General features: G+C 36.4%; 1 protein-coding gene across 1 annotated transcript in view; it reads right to left on the reverse strand.

Moving 5' to 3' along the window:
• The window catches only part of CDH13 (cadherin 13), a 518553-nt gene that overhangs the window by 256146 nt on the left and 236701 nt on the right, over window positions 1-25706 (reverse strand). Inside the window, exon 5 of the mRNA XM_010579656.1 lies at window positions 20670-20822. Within this exon, the coding sequence (XP_010577958.1) occupies window positions 20670-20822 (153 nt within the window). The remainder of the gene's footprint in view (window positions 1-20669; window positions 20823-25706) is intronic.

Here is a 25706-nt window from a genome sequence, read left to right on the forward strand (position 1 = left end):
AAGTCAAGGATTTTTCAGCTACTCATGCCCAGCCAGCAAGAAGGCTGGAGGGGCACAAGGAGTTGGGAGGGGACACAGCCAGGGCAGCTGACCCAAACTGGCCAAAGGGATATTCCAGACCATGTGACATCATGCCCAGTATATAAACTGGGGGGAGTTGGCCGGGGGCGGGGGGGGGTAATCACTGCTTGGGAACTAACTGGGCATCCGTTGGTGAGTGGTGAGCAATAGCATTGTGCATCAATTGTTTTGTACATTCCAATTCTTATATTATTAGTATTATTATTATTTTCTTCCTTTCTGGCCTATTAAACTGTCTTTATCCCACAAGTTTTACTTTTTTTTCACCCAATTCTCTCCCCATCCAACTGTGGGGGAGGAGTGAGTGAGCGGCTGCGTGGTGCTTAGTTGCTGGCTGGCGTTAAACCACGACATACCCAGAGAAGGAGAACCTCATTGTACATTTTAGCTATGACAGCTTTTTCGCCTTGGTCTTTGGGTCAGTTTTTAATGTTAAGCAAAATCATACAATGAAAGGACTTCTCAGCTTTAGGCAAATCTGCAAGTGTATTTGTTACCAGGGTGGTTTTTTTTCTGTTGCTTATTTTAGCTTATTGCCCTGCTGTGTGATAGTGTCTAAAGAAACAGTATCGGTCACTGGTGTTTTCTGAAAATTAAAATTCCTGATACCATGCTAATCAATTTCCACAGGGAAAACTGTTTACTTCAGCAAAAAGATTAATGAAAAATATTGCAAAAGACAAAATTCTGTTAGGCAGCTGCAATGCCAAATTTCCTCTCATTGGAATTGTTTTAAGTGACTATGTGATCTGTTACGGAAACATTCTGCCTTTTTCAGGCTATTCAGCTTAACAGAATAAAGGATTGAGGAAACTGCTGGCCCACAATAGATAAAGATAATGGAAGAAAGTGTTAGCCTACTTAAAACTGATGAAAAGCAGTAATTTTTACTGCATTACTTTCTCAGCACAAGGAGCCTTTTCAAATACAGCATTATTTGTTCATCTCTATATTTAGAATAACGCTTACCTGTCTTGCATTAACCTGGTCATACCAAAATGCCCGATTTGTACATGGAACCATAGTTCTTGGAAACAAGCATTTCATATCCTTGCATTTGTTGTATTTGGACAGTTCTAAACAAGCCATATGAAGGAAAAAATACATGAGGAAACGAAGAAAATGCTAAGCAGGCCATTTATACTCCCATATATATGCAACAACTTCACTATGTTGTAGAAAAGAACCATCTAGAAAACTTCTGGGACATGGAACAACATGACAATTTTTATTATCTTTAATGCAAAGTTCCTTATGCTTTTTAAGGTGAAAGAATATGTTTTTAGTATTTGAGTAATAAAAGTCAGACCTTTCTTCTATCTAAAGCTATAAACTCTTTTAATCACAAAGTAAGCTAGACAACTTGCTACTTTATTGCTTTACAAACTCATTGCTTTCCCATTGAATGCAAAGATCCTATGTTTTAACCACAAATACATGTTTGTGGCTCCATATGTTTATCAAAGTTTGGATGCAAAATTTCAAACTAGTCCTCGATCAGTTTTAAAAGCATTCTGGATCAAAGGGTAAAATAAGGGAGTTGTTACATTTCATGTCAGTCAAACTTTGGAAACTCTGTTACAGACTGTATGGATAAGGGGAAGTTTAGACTAATTTCCAGACACAATAAAGAGAAATATTTCATTTTTAAAAGGTACTAGATCACATATATATGCCTCCTGCTCAGCCTGAGGTCAACACCATTTATTTTTCCCTATATACCCATCATTCCTGTTAATGTCAGAGAGAGTTTGGGCATGATCAGGGAGAAGAAAACAGTGTGATGGCTGCTAGTAAGTAACCACAAAACTAAATTTAAAGAGGGACCTGAGTTCAGGTATCACACCACAGTATCCCCTGTAGTCAGTCAGTTTTAAAGGTCTTGTATTAGAATACAGTATCAATGAAAAACTCAGTGCAAGAAATACAAAACCACAGGAAGATTAACTGAATTAGAAGCTGACTGTATGACATCAGAGGTTCCCCGACTGTTTCATGTTTCATAAAAATGCACTAAGCAATAAATAACAAAACTAGCATTTGAAAACAGAAGTTCAGCAGTGGGAGTAGTGGAGAGCCCAAACAACTGATTTTTTGTTGAACATTCAGTACCAGACTGATGCCATCCTTTCTGCAGTAAGGATGACTCATGAGCAAGTGGCTATCCTCTTAGTTGAAGCTTTCTTTAACATCCCATTGACAGTGCTAGAATAATAAAGTCAGAGTACTTGTCCTTGAAACAATCCTGAAATAATCTTTGTCACTCAGTAGGATAAAACGCTTGTAATGATCCAATATATGAGCTGGGAAAGATCAAAAGTTATATAATCTTTCCTCCAAATACCAACATTTACATCTGGCTTCTGAAACCAAACACTTTGCTGGCCTTCCTCAAGAAACACATTGGTAATTTCTAACATCTTACAAAAAGATTTTAAAAGCAACATGACACAAACCTGTATTAAGTCATTCTGTGTAAGTTTTCCTCTGAACTAAACCCTATACATTTCTTTTGAGAGTTCCTCTTAATAAATATTGAAAAATGTATTAGAATATAGGACTTAGATCAGTGGACTCCAATATATATTTTTATCTTCTGCATGTATTAAAGAAGTACCACCGGTGTTTTGCACCTCGCACCACTCAGAGCACAATACTAGCGTAAGCCTCAACACAAGGCGCAGGTCTGGTGTGTTTCCAAAAGAAGAGCTCAAGTGAGAAGCAAGGCCGGGTGACAGCTAAACAACTCGTAAGAGCTGAAGATAAGTAAGTGTTGACCAAGAGGAGAGCAATAGCCAGGAAAGACAAACTTGTCCAAAGTTTCAATGTAGGAATACCTTGAATTTAATCCAATGGGAAGAAATACGTGGGTAAAACACCGGTAGCATGGTACAAGTACCTAGTAGTAGAGATAATGGCTTCATTTACAACGAACAGGAGGTACAATGCATTTGTGCTGCAGAAAAGGTGGAACAGGTGTCAAGACTGAGGGATATAGTATGCAAGAAGCAAATCAGCTTGTAGTTTACTAATAGAGGAAGATCTGAAAGGCTTGGACATTACAAGAGTATGTGGAGCAAGCAGAAAAGATGACAGTATTGGGTTGATTGACAGGAGGATGGGTGGGTTGCCTAAATTGACAGAAAAGGGGGAAGATGCAAAGATTATTTCTGAATTGGCAGCGAGGCATCCAGGAGGACATGTCAAACAGAAAGGTTTTGATATAAAACTTCATCAAGAGAGAGATCAGGATAGAGATGGAGCTGTCAGCATATATACAGTGCAGACAAGGGGTGCAGAGACAGAAGGAGGTGGAGATAGCCCAGGGGAAATCCCACAGAAAGGAGATTCATTGGAAGAGATGCTGACAGGACAGCCAGAAATAAGACAATTAGAAAAAGATGGATTCATGAAAGATGAGGAAACTGAGATTTCCTTATCAAAGTACGATGGACAATGTCAAAAATAGCATCCTTCTCTTAGGGTGAACTAGAATTTTCTTCTATTTTACTAGCACTCTTGTTAAGTCAACCTTTTCCTTAGCCAGGTGGTTGGGAACATCACATGTGACATTCACATTGTGATATAATGAACCACCCTAAACTTTGACAAGCTTTTTAAAACTAAACACATTTCTCCATGCCTAATCAGAACAAAAACTTTCAGTGAAGTGAAAACAATTACAGTACATTTCTAAAGTGCCAATATGAGGCACAGTAATTGAAAGCACCATTTAAATAACAATAATATGGATATGAAACATGTACCCATGGTTTATAACAACATGATGTGCTCTATACCATTAACTTTTAATTAACTCCAATTTTGCCACAATTAAACTCAATTAGAGCAGAATGTCTGACATTGCAATTAGCTGTATATAAACACCCCAGTTGGTGTCACATTGAATTAATGTCTCCTGATGGTGGACTCTCTTTCCAAGGATAATGGATTTACCACCATCAGACTGTTAATTGGACCTGGCACCTCATGTGTTGTATGTATTTAAGACATAACACCAGAACTTAGTTTCCTGAACAACTGTGCTTGTCAGAGCTACACAGATTTCAAATGCAACTAGCCAAATTCTTTACTGCACTGTAATTCTGTAATCATTCCCATATAGAAAAGCTCTTAATTTGAACATCCCATTTTTTACATCAGAAATTTTCCATTCACTTCTCTACTCACTCACTTGTCAACAATTAAAATTATTATAGGGCAAAAAAATACCATAACATATGTAGAAAACCATGTCTATTAGTAAGCACCACATTTAATGCAATAAATCATTGCTTGTTAGCAGAGTTTATTTTGAATTATCTATTTCTTCTGTGCTTTTTCATATTAGAAGTTCAATCTTGTGAACAGTCCTACTGAAATTATTGGCGTTTGACTTAATATAAGACAGTCTCAAGGAGAAGCAGTTAGACAGTGACTAGTCTTAGTTCAGTATCAGAATGTCAATGCAATTATGCTACCCCAAATATAGATATTAAGACAACACCACCTATTGCTTCATTGCCAACCTCACCACTGTTGAGCAATGCGTACATGACTTAAACCACTTGGCATTAGTCATAGAGTAAGTCAGCATTTACTGCTAGTAAGTGCACTAGTATCCAACTTTAAGCAGAAAATATGTGAGATTAAGGTGACAGCATAAGTAAAGAAAGAAAATTCATCCTAACACCTTTAAGAAAATGGTTATTTAAATCCTCTGAATTCCCTAACAACTGTTAGAAAAAAGTTACAACCAAATCTAACACAACAGACAAGTGAAACAGAAATACTGGCTTCACAAGGGAAAAAATGAGCATTTACTTCCCTGCATATTTAACCCTAAGAGAGCTGTAGAAAAAAAAATTACAAAGTCACATAAAATACAGAAAATTGGAAAATAATCTACCACATCTTTTAAAGAGCTAAATCTTGTTTTAAGAGATTTTTTAGTATTAAAAAAATCTAACACTGAGTCAAATCAATGGGCAGTAGAGTTACTTAAATACTAAGTGTTTTGGGGGTTTTGTGATACATTTCAGCTCCAATTTGTAAAGAACGTCTGGCTTCCTTTCCTGCCATCCTAATTCCTCCATTTCACTCCTGTTTAGGATAAAGCAAGTAGCCTGTGCAGAAGCTGGTAAATTTTCCATGCTACTCACATAGGACAAGTTTTTTGTTATGAAAAGGAAAACATTCTCAGTAATAAGAAGCTTTAATAAGTCTAGCTCAAAATGATGCTTATAAGCTTCATGCGTATGTCCTAGCGTTCTTTGTGAAAAGATAAAAGAAAATTGACTTTGTGGATATGACTTACCATAATTATATGCTTCTCAAAAGTTTTGGGATTCAGAGCAGAATGCATAATTGCTTCAAATCATACCTTTCACATTTGTCATAAAATACCATAATTTATGGTGCTGAATAGCAAAAATTAAAATTGAGTAGCTAATATCAGCACATTAGCTTCTCACATAATCTGAATGACAGTATCAACAGGAGCAAAGGATCCTTCAACATAGGTGCAGCTTTGAGTCACTACTGATGCTACATGAGGAGTAGCATCTACTAAATCACTAAGAGTACTTCTTTGGGGATTAGAATGCGCTCTTGATGTCTGCCGAGTAAGGTGATTAAAATGTGCATATCTTGCAAGAGCTGCTGAGATCAGAAGGTCAGGTTCTGTGGTCATTTCCAATAGCATTGGACAATCACATATACAGACTGAAAACACAGGAAATAGAATAAGCAATGAAAATGTGTTCAGAAAGACATTAATGAATATTCTAACAAAGCCCAGAACAAAAAGTAATGAAGGAAGAAGGGAGGAAACCTTATAATAGGGTAGAAAATACTGCCAGTATTAGGAATAAAGCTGCTCATAAAATTCTTGGCATTTTATCTGTAATTGGGGAAGGTTCTGGTTAAGTCTCAAATGCACATGTATATGTCTGAAGTATGCCCTGAGACTGCTACAGCAATGCATACACTGCAAATATTAATTGCAATTGAATATACAATGCTCACACTATCATTTTAAATACTTTGAGCAGAATCTATTGGAAAAAAAGTCATTATATGCTACTGATGGCATTTATTTGTAATTATTTTCACTGAATCGCATCTTCAGTATTTTCAAAAATCAATGGCATTTCCTCTGTAAGCTGAAAAACTGCAAAAATTACATCACATCTTTTTTGCTTACTAATTGTTACTATTCTAAGAGTTTGATTTACAAACAGGAAAATAAGGTGATTGAAAACAGTTTTTATTCACAATACAAACCTTTGTCAAAAGCCTGTAATCTGACTGCTATACTTTGGGGAGATGCCTTGAAGCCTTTCTAAGGATACAATTTTGCCTTTAATAACAACTTTAATTCAGAATTCAACTAATCAATTCACTAATCCCACTCACTAGAATTTAGGGGACAACTTGCTTTTCATATTTCATCATGGGTAGATCAGCCAAGAGTTGACATGGGAAATTATTTATGTGCTTGCATCTACAAGTTCAAAGCATGTGGTAGAGGTTGTAAGCACAGCATTGATCAAAGCTACCAATAAACAAACGGAATGAAATTAAATGCATACCCTCAATCCATTTAAATCATTTTCTTTAATAAATACATTGCAAATAGGTTTAACAGGGACTGAATATCTGTATCATTAGATAACTTAATACCTTAAAATGAATAGTAAATGTTAATTTTGCGATTTAAAATCTGACAAAATGCAGTGTATTTTTCAAATTGATGTATTGTTATTATATTAAAGGTTACAAACGCAGTTACAGTCTCCTACTTCTGTACTGCCACATATGTGTTCTGCAAAGCTGAATGACAAGCAAATTACATGTTTGGAGAATCAGTTTGCTGGCTCTTAAAGCCCATAAACATAGCAGATTGTGCTTTAATTTGCTAGTTTCATGTACAGCAGATCCACAATTCAATAAGGTCAGTGTCATTAGATATACCCTGCAGAGCATAGCAAACACACAGTACACATTTTCGCATCCCAAGATTTGAACTTAGAAACACTTTAGGCCTGACAAGCACCAAAATTGCTGGTTTTTCTCCAAGTCTCTCTTGGAAGCTCTAGATTTCTGACTGAGACAAAGATTGCAGCCCTCTCTGAGGAAAACTGCAGTTGCTGGGAATAAGACCTTCAGACCTGCGAATCCCAAGACTGTTGAACGAAACTCAGGCTCTCTGTATACAGTGGGGGATAACTGTCGCACTGACCATGGGGAAACTAGAAGCTCATATGAAATGGTTAGCCAGTAGGGTATTCTTCCATATCAAATGTTTTCTTTCCTCTTTAGAGGGGAAAATGTAAAATACAGTAAAGTTGCAAAGCATTTAGGGAATAGATGTTATTTTTAGAACAATTTCTTTACTCTTTTTTTGTCCTTTCCACTAGGTTTCCCTAGCAGCAAGGAAAAAAAAAAAAGGAAGTTTTTTTACAAATTGTTTTCAATAACAAGAAAAATTAGTAGTTTAAAACTGTCATGATTTTCCTCCCTCTTAGTAATTTCTAAGTAGTAAATCATAATCCTGTTATGATTACTCTATTAAATCTTCTAAAACTAACAGAAATATAACAGCAGTACATTGCTTTATTTGTTCCCATCCACAAATAAATTCTGTAATCTCTATTCATATCACCTGTGTATTATGTACACACAATACATTTAAGGAATACATATAATAACAGAGCCTTAAATAGATAATAGGTGTTTTCAATGCACTGCATTCAGATATCTGAAGTACCATTAGGTAAAATAAATATTAAGAATAATGTCAGAGCAGAGTTTGGGAAGAATTCTGCAAAGATGAACTATCTCCATTTTGCAAATTTAAACTGCCAAGTACAACTGCATAGCAGGGTGCATTATATAACACATGTGCTAATGACGAAAATAAGAAGAAATTATAATCACTATTTCTCCAAGCCTCTCGTGCACGTAACCATTTCAGATAGAGGTTTTCTGGCTCCATGTCACCTTCTCCAGTATTTGACCCCTGTGCTTTCCCACTCAGAAGCCTTCAGTCCCAACTGGATTGTTTTATGATCCTCTACATTTTAGTGTTGGACTTCAGGAGAGATGGAAGCAGAACATTTACCAGCCCCTGCTCCTGCTGCCAGCAGCCTAACAAGTTTAGACAAGATGTTTGGTATATGACAGAAATGCTCTCAGACAAAAAATGTCCTTATAGGGTAACTTCAAAAGGATCAGGATTACAGTTAACATACCTGTCCTTGCAAACCTTTAGTCACACACCTGCACAATGAGTTTTGCCAGTAGCCACTGAGACCTGTTCTATCCTCTAAAGAAAAATTACAAACAGAGCACCTCAAAATAAAAAGATCCGTCATGTGAGTCTAAACATATGGTGTTTTACATGAACTGATAGAAACAAAATATCTGTTGAAAAATCTTAAACTAAAGTCACATCTCTTGTTAATGAGCTACTAGAAAATAAAAATAAATCAAGACATTCACATAAATATAGCTTCATTTTAAGGAATGAGTCTAATTAAGAAATAATTAGTAACGACCTGAATAAACCAGGACAAATACAGCAAGACTTTTATCATTAACATGTTAACAAAATGATGCCAAGAAAAATTTCCATAATATTAGAAGTCTCTTCACACAACACTCTCTAAATATTTATAACTGTAGTCCCCTACACGTCTCTCACTCATTTGCTATCATGCATTGAAAAAGATCGAAAGAAGGAAAAACGCAAACCCAGAAGAATCACCGGTTTCCATTAATGTCTTCGCCACAAAAGACTAATAAAGGCAAAAACAGAGATTCTCGCAGCTCTGCTTGCAAAGTGTAGCGTTACCAACTCTTACATTTTTATGAGTTTCATTACAGTTCGTGGTTTTCTTGAAGTTCCACCTATCCAGTCCTGTCATATTTTCATTTTAAAGAGATAAATATATTACTGCCAAAAAGAACTCGAAAGTTCAGATGATGTGGATCAAAAAAAGCCCAGAAGCCAGATTAAAAGGAACTTAATGCATCACTCAAACTCTCATGCAAGTTTTGGGGCTCTGACATATTCTAAATTCTTGGGACAGGTAGCATTTCAGATGGTGAGAGCAGGATGCCTAAGGTTCAGCGTGACTGAAGTCTCCACAAATAACTTGGAAATACTGTAATTAAGAAATAATGACAGTGCACTAGCAATTTCATGCTGTCAAGTATGGAAACAGGATTTCCATCTGACTGCAATAGAAGCAAGATTTGAGTGGAACAAAGTAGTTGTATATAAACATTAGGATATGCTAAGGTTTATGATATCATACAGTTATGTTTATGCACTGACACATACTTTTGGACATATTTGTAGGTATTTAATCATAGTATAGCAGAAAAGCAACCTGTACGCACACATATATGCAACAGACTGAAGAGCAGCTGTATTATTTTGAAGTGGATTGGTATATGAATTAGTCTTTTATTGTCGGTAAATGTTATTAGTCAGAACTATATTCACAAAACATGCATTTTCTTACATTGTATTTCTTGTAAACACTACAGAGTTCACCTACGATACAAGAAGAAAATGAATTCTATTTATGCTCTTGCAGCATCAGTCAATTTGTTAACTTAGAGCTAGCTGCAGGGCCAAATTATGCTGCTAGCTATACCCATGGCTCACTACTCAAGAACAGGTAATTGCCATCAATGTGGTAACAGAGAGACAGTTGATATATTTCAGGGTCGGGGGGAGACGACCCACAAAGGGTTCTTATTTCCAAAGATCAAAATATAAGATGTTACTATCACTCGCCCACAACCGGGTGTCTGCCGCATCTGTGGGCCTGGGAAATAGGGGAATCCTGCAGCGGACTTAAAATATAGCAGTCAAAAAGCTTTGAAGATGACACAGGCAAGTGGATCCTGGACTCCAATTTTTTTTTTATTTCTTTTTACAGCACACAGTTATTTTTGTATCATTTCAATAATGGAGACTTCATGATCCATACTGCCATTTTTCCTCAAAGTCTCTTACAGACATGGAAAAAATACATAACAAAGAACATGCCATAGTAGGGGCCCAATGAAACAATTGCATCATATTTACGGCTCCTAAACCTCGATGCAAGAAAGAGCAGATGCAGAAAGATTAGATTTTGAAGATAACCTAACTGCACATTCAACTGGCCCATGATATCTAAATAATGAGATTTGTTGAAGCCTAATTCCCTCTAATGATGTTAGAGAAACATGCATAATGGAACATAGAATGTACAGAGTGGATCATTGAAGCATGCTTATTTCTTAATTTTATACAAATTCTTTTCACACATTTTGCAAAAATATCATGCCACTCCACGTTAATTAAAACTTACTTTTGCATAAAAATTACAAACCTGTTTAGTATTTTTGCCACAGACACAGGCATATACAGCTTTAAAATTATGGCCCATTATCCTACAATAATTTTACAGAGATTAAGTATTAAAACCACAGTTCTGAAGTGACAGAACTAATTCTTGTATCAGGTGTGCTATGATAGAGCTCCCTTTTTGAGGCTGAGCATTTCTGAGCGGACCACAAATCCAGTGTTGGCAGAATTAAGTATTAGAATTATTTTTAATAAACTAAATGCTAGGAATTTCCAGCCAATCACATACTTCTTAAATTAATGTCCATAATTTGATGGAAGAGATATACAGTCTAAAAAGCATTAAAATGGAAACAAAACTCAATTTTCCACCAGAATTTCTTAGCATCACATATTAACTATCTAGGCTGTTTCACAAAACTTGAAGAAAAGGTAGGGTCATGTAGTAAGTAATCCAAAGTCAAGAGTTTCCAGAACGCAGATTTCTAAAGGGATTTACTTATGAACACTGAGGATTAGAATGGATAAAGCAATACAGCTTTTGCAAAGACAGTGGAAGGGTTCTATACAATAACAAAAAAAAATTATGCTTAGATGATGGTTATGCATACCCTTAGCAAAACTATTTATAAAGAGAATAAAACAGGTCAGTCTGTCTGAATAAGGAAATGCAGAGAGTGTAGTAAAAGTGTAAGTGAATGACATAAAACATCAAGAAAGACAGGGGGAGTAGAAAGGTTATGGAATGAAGTTAAAAGCACAAGGGAAAAAACGAAGCGAGAAGGTGGAAAATGAAAAGAAGATTGCAGGAGAGGATAAGACAGGTAATAAGATTTCCTTCAAGTACATAAAGAACAAGAGGTCAGAAAGGAGATGGCAGGTCCTCTAACTGCAGACAGGAAATTATTGACAAAAAATATAATTAATTCATTGCCTTCGTTCTCAAAAAAAAAAGTTATTATTATGGACCTTACCTCAGTTTTCATTTAAAAAAAAGAAGCTATAGATCGTTATGGACCCACATTTCCAAGATGAAGAAATAGCTGTAGAAATCAAGGGTTTTCCAGCAATTAGAACATTAAGATTCTGAATTTTGACCAAATATCTAAAGATGACAGATTTCTTTCTTTATTGGAAGGAACAAGAGATATGGAGATTTGACCAACCAAATTTCAAAAATTTCTGTATTATATTCTGAATGTTACTAATGGACTAGGAAAAGCTTAAAGTAGTGCTGCAAAATAACAAGGCCAGACCTTCAAGACTTTGAGTTGAGCCACAAGAAAAGCACTGTATTTCAAAAATACACACTGCAATATTTTTGCATGCTTAGCGAAGGATCAAGAAGCTCAGAACTTGTGCACTTTTTCCAGAAAAAAACCAAACCAAGCAAAAAATATATACCTAGTAAGAGGCAAAATAGGACCATCCTTGCCATTCATAAAGACAAAATTGGTAGTTTCTACTTAATCTATGGTTAGTTGGCAGAATGCCAATGTATCAAAATGGGTTCAAGAACAATTTTTGAGCAGAAAAAGATTTCCTAACCAAGTTGTTTGACTTGCACCAACCAAAAAACCTCCGATGTTCCCACCTTTTCTCTAAACTTCTAAGCTGCACCTTTGCATACATAAGCATAATCGGGCACATCTGAGGACACAGCAGGCAAAAAATGTGACAAATCGTACAGAAGTGGGATATACAAAGTAATGGTAGTACAGACCTAAGCTGTAGGACCTCACCTAGTCTTTCCCTCCCCTCCATTCAGACATGACATGCCCTTGCTAGAGCAGCAACACATCCCAGTCTCTGTGAAGCTGCTGTCATGTCCATCACTGCATAAAGCTTCGAACAATTACAAACGTTTGCAAGGCAAGACTCTTCCTTCTCACTGTAGGAAAACATAAGGGCTGGGGAAAGGGCAAAGTGTCTTCCTATGTAATTATGCTGCACCTAGAACAGTGAGCCTTCAGCAAGGTATTTTGAGGGTTGCTATAATACAAATAGACAAGGAAACTAAACAAACAAACTGATCATCCTGAAGAGTGAAGAAGTATCATGATGACATTTAAATGCCTTAAAATGCAATTAATATGTAATAGCAAAAGTAGTTTCACAGACTATTAACATAATATGACAAAAATGTTATTAGTCTCCTCTTGTTTTACTGAACACATCATTATTCTTTCCAGTAGTGGTGTTTGATTAGAAAATAATAATAATAAAAAACAAACAAACAAAACAACCTTGAAACCAAATTTTGTGTTATTTGTTACTGTCTCAGTAAACTCCAATTTTTCTTTATTTCTTACTGCTGTGTATTTCCACCTCCCACTCTTCAATGAGAAAATACTAATTCTGCCTGGTGTTTGGAGTCTGCATTATTTTTAGCATGGAAATCCAAGCCCACTACCTTGTCTTGACAGTTATAGGTTATAAACAAATCTTTGCTGATTTTTCCCTTTAATGAAACTTCACTCTGTTCCTCCTACAAATGACACAACAGTGCTGTTGAACAGCAGGAATGTCAAAGCCGTGCAAGCAGTTAGATCTAAGACTAAAGCATATGCCCTCCAACAAAACTAACTGTTGACTTTTGTATGCTTTTCACATAAATGATATGAGGATGCTAGTGGATTCTGAAATGAATCACAGTACCCTGCTGGTATCTCATAACATTAAGATCTACAGTATGTATTGAATAGACTATTTACAGTAAAAATGAACAAGAGATGGTAAATTAGAGAGTTTATATAAAATAGATATCTCGTTCCCCCAAGACAGAATAGGAGAATATACATAAAAATAACATGAATTTTAACTTCATTTCCTGTCAGGTTTTCTTTTTATCCCATAAACCAACCTTGGGGGAGAGAGAGAGATTTTCCAGGAGCTGGAAATCCCATTTATATCCCAGCTGTGCAAGCAATTATTTAAATCGTACTTTTAAGAAATGTGACTCTACATAAAATTTATATGCTCAAATATTTGATTTATGCACACAGTTATGGTGACCACCTTGTTTTTGACCTTGGTAAACAATCAATGCCAAGAAGTTCCCCATGAATTCAGGAGTCTGCCCATACAGATTTCATCGAAGGATCTAGACCTTTGCTTCTGCTGGGTTTGTTCCTTTTGTTCCTGTTGTCACATTTCTGCTTCCAGGTTTGACGAAATATCTGTTAATACTTAATCTTGCCATTTCCTAATCTCAATTCAAAAATATTAAAGAAATCCAAATTATCTTTTAAGAAACAAAACCTGTTTTTCTCCAATTTATAGAATACTAAAAAAAAAATGCCTTCTATGTCTAAATCCATTTGTTACAGAACAGGAAGCAACAATATTTTGAGTAATCCATCACTCTTAGTTTTTAGAAAAACAGTGGGTTTTTTAGGTTGACAGATTCATTTACTTCCCTCTTTCCCCACACATGTAAAAGCAGTGCTAAGTCGTGAAAAATCATGTCAGAACCAAAGTTTGGTACCAAACCGGTATTGACAGAGCAAAGAACCAGTTCCCATAGGATTCAGAGTCCTCTGTAGCATAATGCTATTTTATCAACAGAATGCTTTATTGGAGATTACAGACACCAACAGTTGCTTGTTAATGAGAGACAGAGACACATACAGAGCCTCATATCAAGCACCTTCAATTCATTCAAGGCATCTCAGCCAGGCTACGCTGAGAAGTTGCACTGGAGTAAAGGTGTTGCTGAGGGATGAGATTTGTATAACCAATGGAGCTCTCTATCAGTAATAGAACTTGCGTGGTCACATGCACTCTATGTCAACCTAACACACCATCAATGGCAGTGAAACTTCACTGCTCCAAAGCTTTTGGCCGCAGTGAAAGTTTCAGAAAGGAGCGTAATGACAGAGTAACGTTAACCCCAGAGCAGACTATCTGAACTTCCTGCAGTTTGCACCTTCAAGACTTACTGAAGTAGAAGAGATTCAGATATAAATGTAGAGTTGATTTCTTCTTCCTATATGAAAATGCCTACATTGGAATAATACCAGTATAAATGAATTCTGATGCTAAGCCTGATGCTGTGCTAACATAGGTTTATAGAAATTATAGTCTGTGACTATTATACAAACAGGAGTGCAACCGCTGAGACATAAGTCTCAGTGCTAGGTTAAGATTATAATGCCTACCTCAGGATATGAAGCAGCCTGCAGTTCCTTCAGATGCAGCTATGACAGAGAGAATTCAATTTTTTTTCAAGAGGCTGCCCATGGTTTTTTGAGATGCTACCTATAGCAATTCATTATTTTTAGCATTCATAGTGATGGATTTTCCTCCCTTCCATAGGCATTATCATCAGCTTGCTTACTGAACAGTCCGTGTAGGGATAGCTAAATTTCAAGTAATGCTGCCAGGCAACAACCTAATGGCACTTTCTCAGTCAGTGTTCATTTCTCTCTCTGTAGTCAAAATATGAAATTAATTTAAAACAGTCCTCTCTGAATTTACCTGGTGCCCCAACACGTGAACACATTAATGAATATATATGTAAACATATGAAAAGCAAAAAACATAGAAAATATCTCATGCACCCTCTACATATACATGTGTAACGCAAGCTACAGAGATCTTTTTCACTGCCAGAATTTTCAGCTGTATGTCAGCTGATCTAACTACAGCTCATTTATATCAGTAAGTTTCTAGCTCATTAATAATCATATGCAATAGCTGCACAAAACTTTTTTTTCTCACCCAGTGATATTTTTTTTCTTTTCTCCTTGCTAAATAATCAGAATTCCTCCCTGAAAGTTCGTACTCTGCCATTATTCCAAGCTTTTTTGATGTAACAGTCATGGTTTGGAAGCACCAGTATTTTAACAGGTTTTCTCTGTGTATTACTGATGCTTTAACTAAATCAAGCACATTATACTGAAATTTGCATCCCTACAAGACCAAACCCCTCCTCCCATCGAACCCTGAGTGCCGCCTTTTTTTCAGGGTATTAGTGGGAGATGACTGAGGTCTGACATTCCCCATCAACAGGTTTCAGCTCAAGACAGAGCAGATCACTTACACTTCAGACAATTCTGCCAGTTCAGATAACCAAGATTAAATTACAGTTTAGACCAGTCTTGAAGTTAGAAGCAAGTTCGTGTTTTATCCTTCTCAAAGAGAAGCAGGCTTCCATGCTGCCTATATATCTCCACACTGCATATTGCAGACATTCAAGATCAGAGCATGATAAATCATTCTGAAAAGGATGTGGCTGCACTAAAATGGACTTACACAGAAGACAAATTCATTCTTCTGTACAGGATATATTACAGCTGTTCACTTCTAGTTTTTTGCTACAGTAATACTTTCAGTACCTGCAAAAATGCGTTCAAGTACTTAAAAGTCTCTCTCACAAAATACTCCTTGGCACATGACCAAGCTAGGTTCCCCCATGATTGTGAAGCATTTCCATTATTTGTTCCATATTAAACACAGAAATAGAATCCATTAAGACTCCAGCATCACCCTAAATGTTTGGCTCAGTCACAGAAACAAGAGTTTCACGTAACCTAAACTGAAGCAGTTCACAGTAGAGATTTGGTTGCTGTTGATTGGTCTGCATTCTTTACCCTGTTCTCAGTCTACTTGTTATCCAACATATAGAAACAATACCACACAGAGCAAATACTCCTAATTTGCTTTTCAGTCCTGTTAATGTAAGTTTTCTAAATATCTCAGTCTGTCACTACCAGTTGCAAGGCATCCTTTCACAGAAGTGTGATCTGTCATTATAAAAAAAGCTGAAAGCTGATTTCACACCTCTGCTTGTTAAGTATTTTCTAAAGCAAATTAAGCTCTTTACTTAAAAAATAATTAAAACTAACTCTTCATTAACAGTTCAAATTGCCTAGGTAAATTTGGTCACAGCTCTAATTTGCACACTGTCGCTGAACAGTTTTATCAAGCTTCTTCATTTCATGCTTGCAAAGGATCACTTTCTGATTATTTCTCTTCCACACGTATTTACACTTGGCATGAATGAAATGGCAGTTATGAAATAGCCCATCAACAATGGCAACATCCTTTAAAATCTTGAGACCCAACTGGAAGCCCCCATTGACGGGTTGGCACTTTGCCACTTGATGCTTAAGAGGTTACAGAACTGGATTTTACTGCTGCAGGGATTACATGCAGTGATAAGTGATGGGAAACAAGTTTACACAACTTCAGGTTTTGTCCTGTACCTAAGGAATGCCTAACCAAAATCTCATGCATTAACTGTAAAAAGTTAATGGATAATTGCTCCCATTTCTTCTGAGCCTACCTAGCTTTGAGCAAAGAACAAAACAGAGTTCTAACTGAGCAACTTTTGTCATCTTGGTCATGATAATCAACACATGCAACTCTTCCTGCTTTTAGTTGCATGAAAGCATTCTGCCTATGAATACATTATCTATGTAAACCTAAGGTTTTGAAAATGAGCTCAGTGTTTTTAATTAACAGATCATCCCATAACCACTGTTTCTCAGCCAGTCTTCGCTGGCCCTCTATTTGAACCTTTGTTTCCCAATTCACCAGTCTTTTATCAACACTTGGCACAACATGACTTCCAACTTCACTGGAATCCTTTAGTTCTGTTATCGCAGGTCTTTTTAGAAGCATTTGATTGTTTTGCTAAAAGATATAACTGAAAAGTCACTAATAATTCTGCTCTGCTGGAATCGTAAAAGACTACAGATCTGAAGTGAACTCAGAATTGCAGACATTAGCAGCAATTTTTGGACGGTGGGTACCTCACTGATTTGGACTAGAAAAGCCATCTTAAGTCTCCCCAACAAGTTCCTTCATCTGCTTTTACACATCTGCACTTTTCAATACTAAATAAATAAATGATTTGCCATTGTCTGAAATTTTCAACTAGTCGTATTTATTCAAATCTTGAGAGAAAACAAAAAGCATTATTTTTGAGAGTATATTTGTACAACTGAACACCTTGTGCTCCCACTAAACAGGGGCTCTAGGCTACCTGCTTATCTCACCAACCCAGAAGCAATTCAATTATATGCCCATATTCTGCTTAAGCCCCTTCTTCAGAGCATCATTTAGTAGTTTCATCAACAGGCTGTAGCAAGCCCCCAAATGAAACCATTCAGTGTAAATCCACTGGTTTACTCTGACCCAGGGAATTCCTATCAGGTTGCTCTTCATCAAACCTCTTCGGAAGAAAAAAGGAATTACTACACACTTTTCTAAAACAGTCTGTCTTTGCTGGGCTTAATAACATCCTTACATCCTCTTGCTCTTCTTCATAAACAGCTTTCACTTAAAACCAAAGCTGACTGACATTCTCTGACCTTTAAGGAGGCACCCCACAAAGTTACAGGTACAAACACAGCAGAAGGGTCTACCTTTTCCCATTGGCAAACACGATTTCATTAGCATAGTTCCAAACACATTAGAAAAAAAATAATTACTAACGGCTAATTTCAATGTAGTGGCTTTTGGACTTTTGCTGTCTTACCTAGCCTCCTCTGGCACAGTTTCATTTTCTCACTAGAAACCATCATATTTTCAAATGTGTAGGTGATGAGGTCAGAATTACTATGGCAATTAATCACCTCGACATTAATATTTTGGTGGAATTTCACATACTTGGCCATTTTGGAACAATTTAATAGATTTCATAAAAAATAAACTCATAAATCAATCAGATAAATAAGTCTGTTTCAGGGGGGTTGGCTATCATTAATGTAGCTGCCTTACATTCCTCTTGCCAGCTTGAGTTTCTTTTCTAACAAACAAAATCTAAACTCATTTGAAAACACAACTGACATGCAAATGGGCTGCACCAAATAGACTGACAGGCCCTGACCCTCAGATTGATTTTTTTTTTCACTTTCTTATAAATATTTTCTATCTTTTACTAAAAATAAAATACTTAAAAATAAACAGTAGAAAGAGGAGATTAACTCAGACAGTCGACAGTTGTCTAAGTAGAATTCAGTACTCCTCTAATTTAATCATGTTTCTCTTGTAATGAATATACAGAAAAACTCCTGCAGGTTTTTCACTATTCCTCCAGGAGAAGGAGGGTGGCAAAAAGCAGAATTTCAAACATTCAATGAGAGAAACTTCAACAAATTTTTATAATAGGTTAAATATTCTTAGCTAATTTAAAACATTTTGAGGTACATGGATAGTAAAAGCTGCAAAGTTCTATGAAATACTGTGATCACTAAAGCTCTATTTTGTGCCCTATTAACATTTTTTTAATTCTCATCCCTTGAGTATATATGCACTAAGCATCGGAAATAAACCAGTGCTCAGGCACAGCAGCCCTCTGTGTAGCTGGAAGGATTCAAACAGATTTCATCTTTTTTTCCTTGCTCCACCACTGATTATATGTTTGATAATATGATGGCTTGCAAAGAACTTGTATTTTTTCATGGAGATCTATTCTTTCCTTGTTTGCCCTTTGCATTGAACTTTTTCTTACAGGACATCAATACTGGGTAGGGGGGCTTAAACAGAAAACCAGAAAACAAAAACACTTTTGAGACAAATTTAAGGGTCTTTTGGGTAATTCATCTTTCGGTGTACCAAGGAAATCAGGGAGAAAATCCTGCTGCCTTCCTGACACCATGATACATCTTTATTGGAAAACAATGGGCTGGATTCAAAGACAGATAATCAAGTTGAGGGTTCTCCTACAGAACTTTTCAACTACATTTTGCACAACAGGATGCCAGCGAGCATGCTGAGCAGAGTGCTATATAACAGGTTAGAAAGCACTACAGCCTATTAGGATATACGTTCACATTGCTCTGGATAATCTACTACACTGCACTATTTGTATGTAACTTGCATTGCTTTGAAAAGGCTCCTCTAGGGAAATGTTTTCATCTTAATTTAAGTGTATACTTTTGCCAGATCAGATAGGAGGGCCATTTGTGGTTTGCTGCATTAGGTTGAAAAGACTACTATGGTTTTTCAGGTAAAGAAAAAAAAAAAAAAAAAAAAAAAAAATCAAGGTTTATACTGAACACATTAAAGTAGAAAGCCACTGATAAAATAAGAAACAGCTGGTAAATGAAGACAAGGAACAGTGTTAAAAAGAGTAACTGCAATGTTTTTCTTTAAGAAGGATATCACAAATGTCTACCATAATGTAACTACCATAAATCCTATGTGAGTGGTTAACATACACTGCACCGTAGACCCGGATGAGAAATAGATGTTTAAGTGTTGAAAACCAACATATGGTAAGTTTTAGCGCTGCTGTTTGAGCAAGTATGACTAGTCATCTAACTGCCAAACTCTTCCAGAGGAGGAGAGAAACAGCACTGAAAGTACAAGTATGAATTACTACACAGCAGAAGACAAAATGAAGAGGTCAGGGATAGAAGTCAGAACTGTCACCAGAGCCTGTGCCCCACATGGGCTGGAGTATCGCACGCTCCCTGTTGCATGAGGATACAGAGGTTAGTCCCCCATGCTGTGATAGAAGTGACAACATGCAAATGTACTAATCATTTAGCATTTTGAATTCTGCTGCTCATCTGTATTGAAGTGGCCAGACACAATTTATCTGAGTGCACATTTCAAGAGCTAGATAGAAAACATGAATTGACAGGTCCTGTATTTATACTGTGCATTTCAGGTCATTGTGGTGCAGTTACTTTGCAGATTTCAGAGATCATTTGTTATAATTTCAGTGAGGAGAAACATAACATTTATTGAAAAGGAAAGGAATCTTCAGTAAAATCTTTGTAGGAAACATACCTCTGACAGAGATGTATCTGCTAACATTTTCATATTAACAGAATCTTCTTTATTTCTATTAAAAGATATCCATTACTAAAAATGGAGTTGAATCGTATATCCCATTGACAGCTTGACAATAAAAAAGAAAAAGTATAACCACGTAGTACCTTAGTGGCAACTTCCTGAAAAGATCTCCTTTTGTCCAAACATAATTTTGTATTCACAAATCAAATGCACACACAATGTTCAGACAGTAGTTCTACTAAAGATAAATGACAAATTACATGCAGAAAGCAGAGTAGAGTTCCGACTGCATGTAAAAATAAACCATTTACCACTTCCAAAGGACAAACGCTTCTTCTGGAAATTTTATAGGACAGTAGCCGCAATTTAGTCTTCAATAACTGCAGCCCTTTCAAAAGCAAATACACATTCAAAAACTATATATTACAAACATAGAGACAGAGATCCTATTGCTATGAGTACTCACTTCATAATTGGCAATTGCTTCTCTATCAAGGGTTCGGGTCACGGAGACTTCCCCACTGATCTCATTGATTCTAAAAATTCCTTTTGGGTCTTGATCTACTCCCTTACCAGAGAGTCGAAACTTTGCTCCCTCTGTCCCTTCACGGCTGATGACCTACATGGCAGAAAACAAGAAGTTACAGGTCATATTATAAAAACTTCTAAAATCATTCTATTTCAATCTTTTACCTAATGTCGTGGTATATTCCCTGCCAATAATACTTAACTATAAAATATGGTTCGTGGTAATATATAACTGTAAAATATGGTTTCAATCATTCAGAAAACTGTGCGATTCTTGTGTAAAACCCTGGAAAACCTACTCATGTCCTTAGACAGTTCCTATCTTATCTTTACTGTCTTCTATTTCACTACTTAAAGTTTCTATTATTCCATTGCTACTGTATTCGCTCTATGTCTAGAATTTGACATTTTATTTAATTCTGTATCTTTTTGCAGTTAAATTGATAAAACAGCTACAAACTTACAACAAAAAAAAAAAAGAAAGAAAAAAGACATATTCCATTGAATAGCATAAAGCATACTTATTTCACAACAACCCTTACAATACCAGATAGCCATCACACATTACTTTCCGATTAGTCAGTCCTTTTTATTAGTCATCATAAAGTCATTACAAAATAGACTACTTTCAGGTTGTTTTTTTCCCCCCCATTCCCTTCTACAGTCCTCCTTTCCCAGGATTTTAAACCAAGGGAAAAATCTCCTCATGAAAACATCTGGATATTCTGCCCAGAACTCTGCTTAGTCACACTGTTGGAATTCCTCCACTTTCCAAATTTATATTTATATATATAAACACATGTGTGTATGGAAACTCCTTGTTACTATCGCTACCTTATTTCCCCATAAGAAAAAAATCCCTAAAAATCCAATTTCAAGGCTGTCTCACATTAGTGACAGTAACATATGTAAACTTGCAGAGCTACACAGTGTTTGTTATAAGCTACATGCTTTGCAAATTTGTATTTGTACACCAGAATCTGGAAGGATTATAAATTAATCTTGCCCTTTAAGGCTGATAATCTTGCCAAACCATTCCTTCCCTCTGCTATTTCACGTTCTTTTGTTTCAAGCAATTTTATATCGTTAATATTTCCGCAGAAACATTAAGTCAAATATTTATATGCTGGTCTGAATTACAGCTCAGGAAGAGGAAGGGAAAAAGTGGCCTTAGAAATCTGGACCTGTTCCCATTTTGGGATAATAAATATGCAGGGTGTTTAATAATGTCCCTGAGGAAATACATGTTTGTTGCTCTGTTGCTGTGGGTTCAGCAACGCTGGTTTGCAGATTACTGGGCAGTGAGATTTTGACTAAACTCCATAATCATTATTCTTTTATTTTAATTGAGAAAAAATTGCCACAAGTTATGAAATAGGAAATCAGCATTTTGAGAGATAAAGTTTCAATTCTCAAACCCTTTGGGGAAGGGAGAAATTTCAAAGTAAAAACCTGTTTCAGCTATCTTTTCTTCCTCCTTCCGAGTCAGAAACCCTAATGGATGAAGTTTTCTTCTCATGTATTTTTGAGTATGTCATGCCAAAACACAGAGGCAGGCAATAGTGCAGGTGACAAAAGGGCAAAGTAACTTTGTAACTTCAGGTTTTGTGATGAAACTGAAACTTAATGGTTCCTACTGAAAAGTTACCTGCTGTTCAATTCATTTTTTGACCAATCTCTGGTATTTATTACATCAAGCCTAAAAATATGTGTTTTTCTTAACATAAAGCTATGCTTACAATTTTGCAGTGTCATGACCATTGCTCACTTTTGTAGGGAAAAGACGAATTGACCGTCTTCTGCCCTGATTTCTGAGACTTATTACAAAATAAGTGCACCTTCCCATCCAATACAAGAACAATGGTTTGAAAGGCCTGAAGTCAGCCACAGGCCAGCACAAAAATCTAATTCAGAGATGTCTACACAACAGCCAACTCCACCATAGCCATCAAACATTACCTAACCATTTATGACAAATTTAAGGTGTACTATAGGTGCAATGCCCTAGTTGTAAGAAGCCACAGAAAGAAAGCAAAACAAATCATGGTCTGTGCAAGGGAATTTATCAGAAAAATATACAGATCTTTCTCCACACTAGATGGAAAGGGAGGAGTGTAATAATAATATTAATAAGGGACCCTGCAAACCTGACTGAAGGGAAAATTTCCTCTCAACTCCAAACCTGGCAAAGATCTTAACCTTGAGTTTGATGGCAAGACATCCCTAAGTGGTACCAGAAAGATTTGTACTCCTTGGAGCTACGACACATCTCATATCTCATCCCCAATTTAGCTTAAACCATTCTTCAGCATATAATGTATAGGACCAAAAGAGTTACCAGACAGCAGAGTTTTTTTCTAAATTACTGAATGTGTCCATTCAGCTTTTTTAAAGCTTCAGGAAGCAGTCACATTCACGGTGCAAGTATGTGCAGACCCTTCTCTCCCATCTATTTATCCATCTATGCATCTAGTTATTGCACAGTGACTTATGCTTGATCTAGTAAGAAGCAGCACAGGTTAGAGATGCTCCACATACCATTGCATCATTCGTTCAAGAACAAGGGTGGTCACCCAAAAAGTAATTTTCTGAAGTACTGTTCTTTAAAATGTTTAATTAGCCACAAGAGGGAGCTACAGACTCCCGGGAATGTAAGGAAGTCCCTTAACATCTCCTAATTAAGATGCTTATATAATGGCTGCATAGTTCAAAGAAAGTGCATTTCCTAGTTCACACTAAGCTCAGTACAATGAAAAGTTTAATAAAAATCAGGCTTAATTTGCCATATGGTTTGGTGCTTCAACAAGAGCCAGGAAGAAAGAACAGGAGGGTTGTCTGACATCTCCTCTGGCAAAACTGCTATTCTGAATACTGTCATAAACACAGCACTGTTCATATGAAAATTTCCTAGCTTACAATGTATTTATACAACTAAGCTTTCCCAGTTTACTGGCTGAGAAAAAACAAGGCCAGATTATTTCTGCTGGAATGTTTACTTTGGGATGCCGTTTTTACATTTCTGAAATACATAAATTACTTTCCCACAGTTCCTACTACCTGAAGACCAGACAGAAACACTTATTTCCATAATTTGTTCATGGCTTTAGGAACTTCAGTGCAGGTTCTAATATTGAAAATGTCTGCTCTATATGATAGTGGCTGTGTTGCATATAAAGACTCTTCATTCTAAGGAAACAGTCCAGTTAAGGTAGCGCAGACTCAGGCCCCTACCTCCTGAGAATATGGATAAAGCAGGCACACTTTATCTGGCCTCCCATTTTCTACATATCTTCCCTTGTTCTGATCTCACAATTCAGAAGGGCCTTGACATTGTATGGGCAGATAGCATAGACAAAATAGATGCCAGCTGAGCATCCCACACTAATATAGACTCTTGAAGGCTATTTTCTCACCCAGAACCCAAAGGACAGTATTAGGTATACACTTAGACATTACTCACTTCCCCACAACTGATAACACTTTCGCATGTCAAGGGTACATCAGAGAATAAATGTGTTGAAAACTGAAGTGATCCATACTAGCCTTGTCAGGACCACATATCTAGCACCCAAGACAAACCAGTATTTTTTTTTTTCTTTTTCCAAAAGACAGAGACTGTACAATTCTTCTCAACTAAGACACACTTTCAAGAAAACAGAATGTTACTTAGCTGACAGGATCTGCTTTTTGCTGAACCATGGCCAAAACATATTTACCAAGTGCTAATTTTTCAGCTGACATTATGTATCCCTTCCAGCTAAACTCATTTCGGCAATGTGATCCCCCTGTTGTTACGGGTTTATCGCAAAAGTGAATCAGTGTTCTCAAGAGAAAAAGAAAAATAGAAGTACAGAAAAACCACACTACCCCCAGAGAGAGACTTTACAGTTCTGCAACCCCAGCAAATCTGTCCTTAACAGCACCATCCTAGTTCAAGTTTACCAGTTTCATTCTTTAAGAAGTGTTTGCCTCAACCACTTGCATAATTTCTTAGTTCTTGACACTATCTGAATTAGAGATGCACCATAGTAGTTTCACTTTTTAATTAGAAAACAAATCCCTCCCTCAAACAGGAATATTTGGTTCATACCCCAGTACTTTTCATTTCAGAGCATTGCACTGTCTCTCATCTTTTTTTTTTTTCTTTTTTGGGGGGTGGGGGGTGTTTGGTTTTGGTGTTTCCTCCCTCTCCTTGGAAGCAAATTTATCCATGGAATATTTAGAGGTGAACTATTTTTTCCTTTAATCACTATGCTCCACAAAAGCAAAACAATGGTTTAGGCCCATTGTTTAGATATCATATAAATATTTAAACAGACACTTCCTGTCCTGCCATACTGAAAATCATTCTTTACAGTCAGAGGCTCCATCTGCTCTGTACTGACTCAAATAATCTTTCAACCAAAACAAATGCAAAACATTCCCATCATTATTCAAAAGCACTAACCAAGAGAAACTGTTACATTACTATAAGCTAAACATACAAAAACTGTGCTTCGAAAGCAATTTATATAATTTGCTGAGTTTAATAACTTATTAAATCTATTGGTTCTCAATACCTCTATCTTCATTAATTAAATACTAGATGAACTAGTTAAGCAAAGGAACCAAATTCTGCTCCTTGACAAAGGGAGATATGTTGGCCAAATCTGACCTTTGCTTTCTCTCTGACTACGACTTCAGAAGTCATTCAATATATGGGTGATAGCCAAGAACATCCAGGTGATTTATTCACATAAGTAATGGTAACAGTCACTTAGAGAAGCTTTATAATGTCTATGTCCTTTGTTCATGATAATTAGGGATAAAACCAACACGCTATATATGACAGTATATATTTTAGGTAACACTTTTTTTTTTTTTCACATAGTGAGCCTTGCTATTAGCTTCATTATATTACTGTATTGGCTCTGTGTGGCAAGGTTTTGGTAGCAGGGGAGTTACAGGGGTGGCTTCTGTGAGAAACTGCTGGAAG

The sequence above is a fragment of the Haliaeetus leucocephalus genome, unplaced genomic scaffold (genome assembly GCF_000737465.1).
Source record: "Haliaeetus leucocephalus isolate CR32 unplaced genomic scaffold, Haliaeetus_leucocephalus-4.0 Scaffold668, whole genome shotgun sequence".
NCBI lineage: Eukaryota > Metazoa > Chordata > Aves > Accipitriformes > Accipitridae > Haliaeetus > Haliaeetus leucocephalus.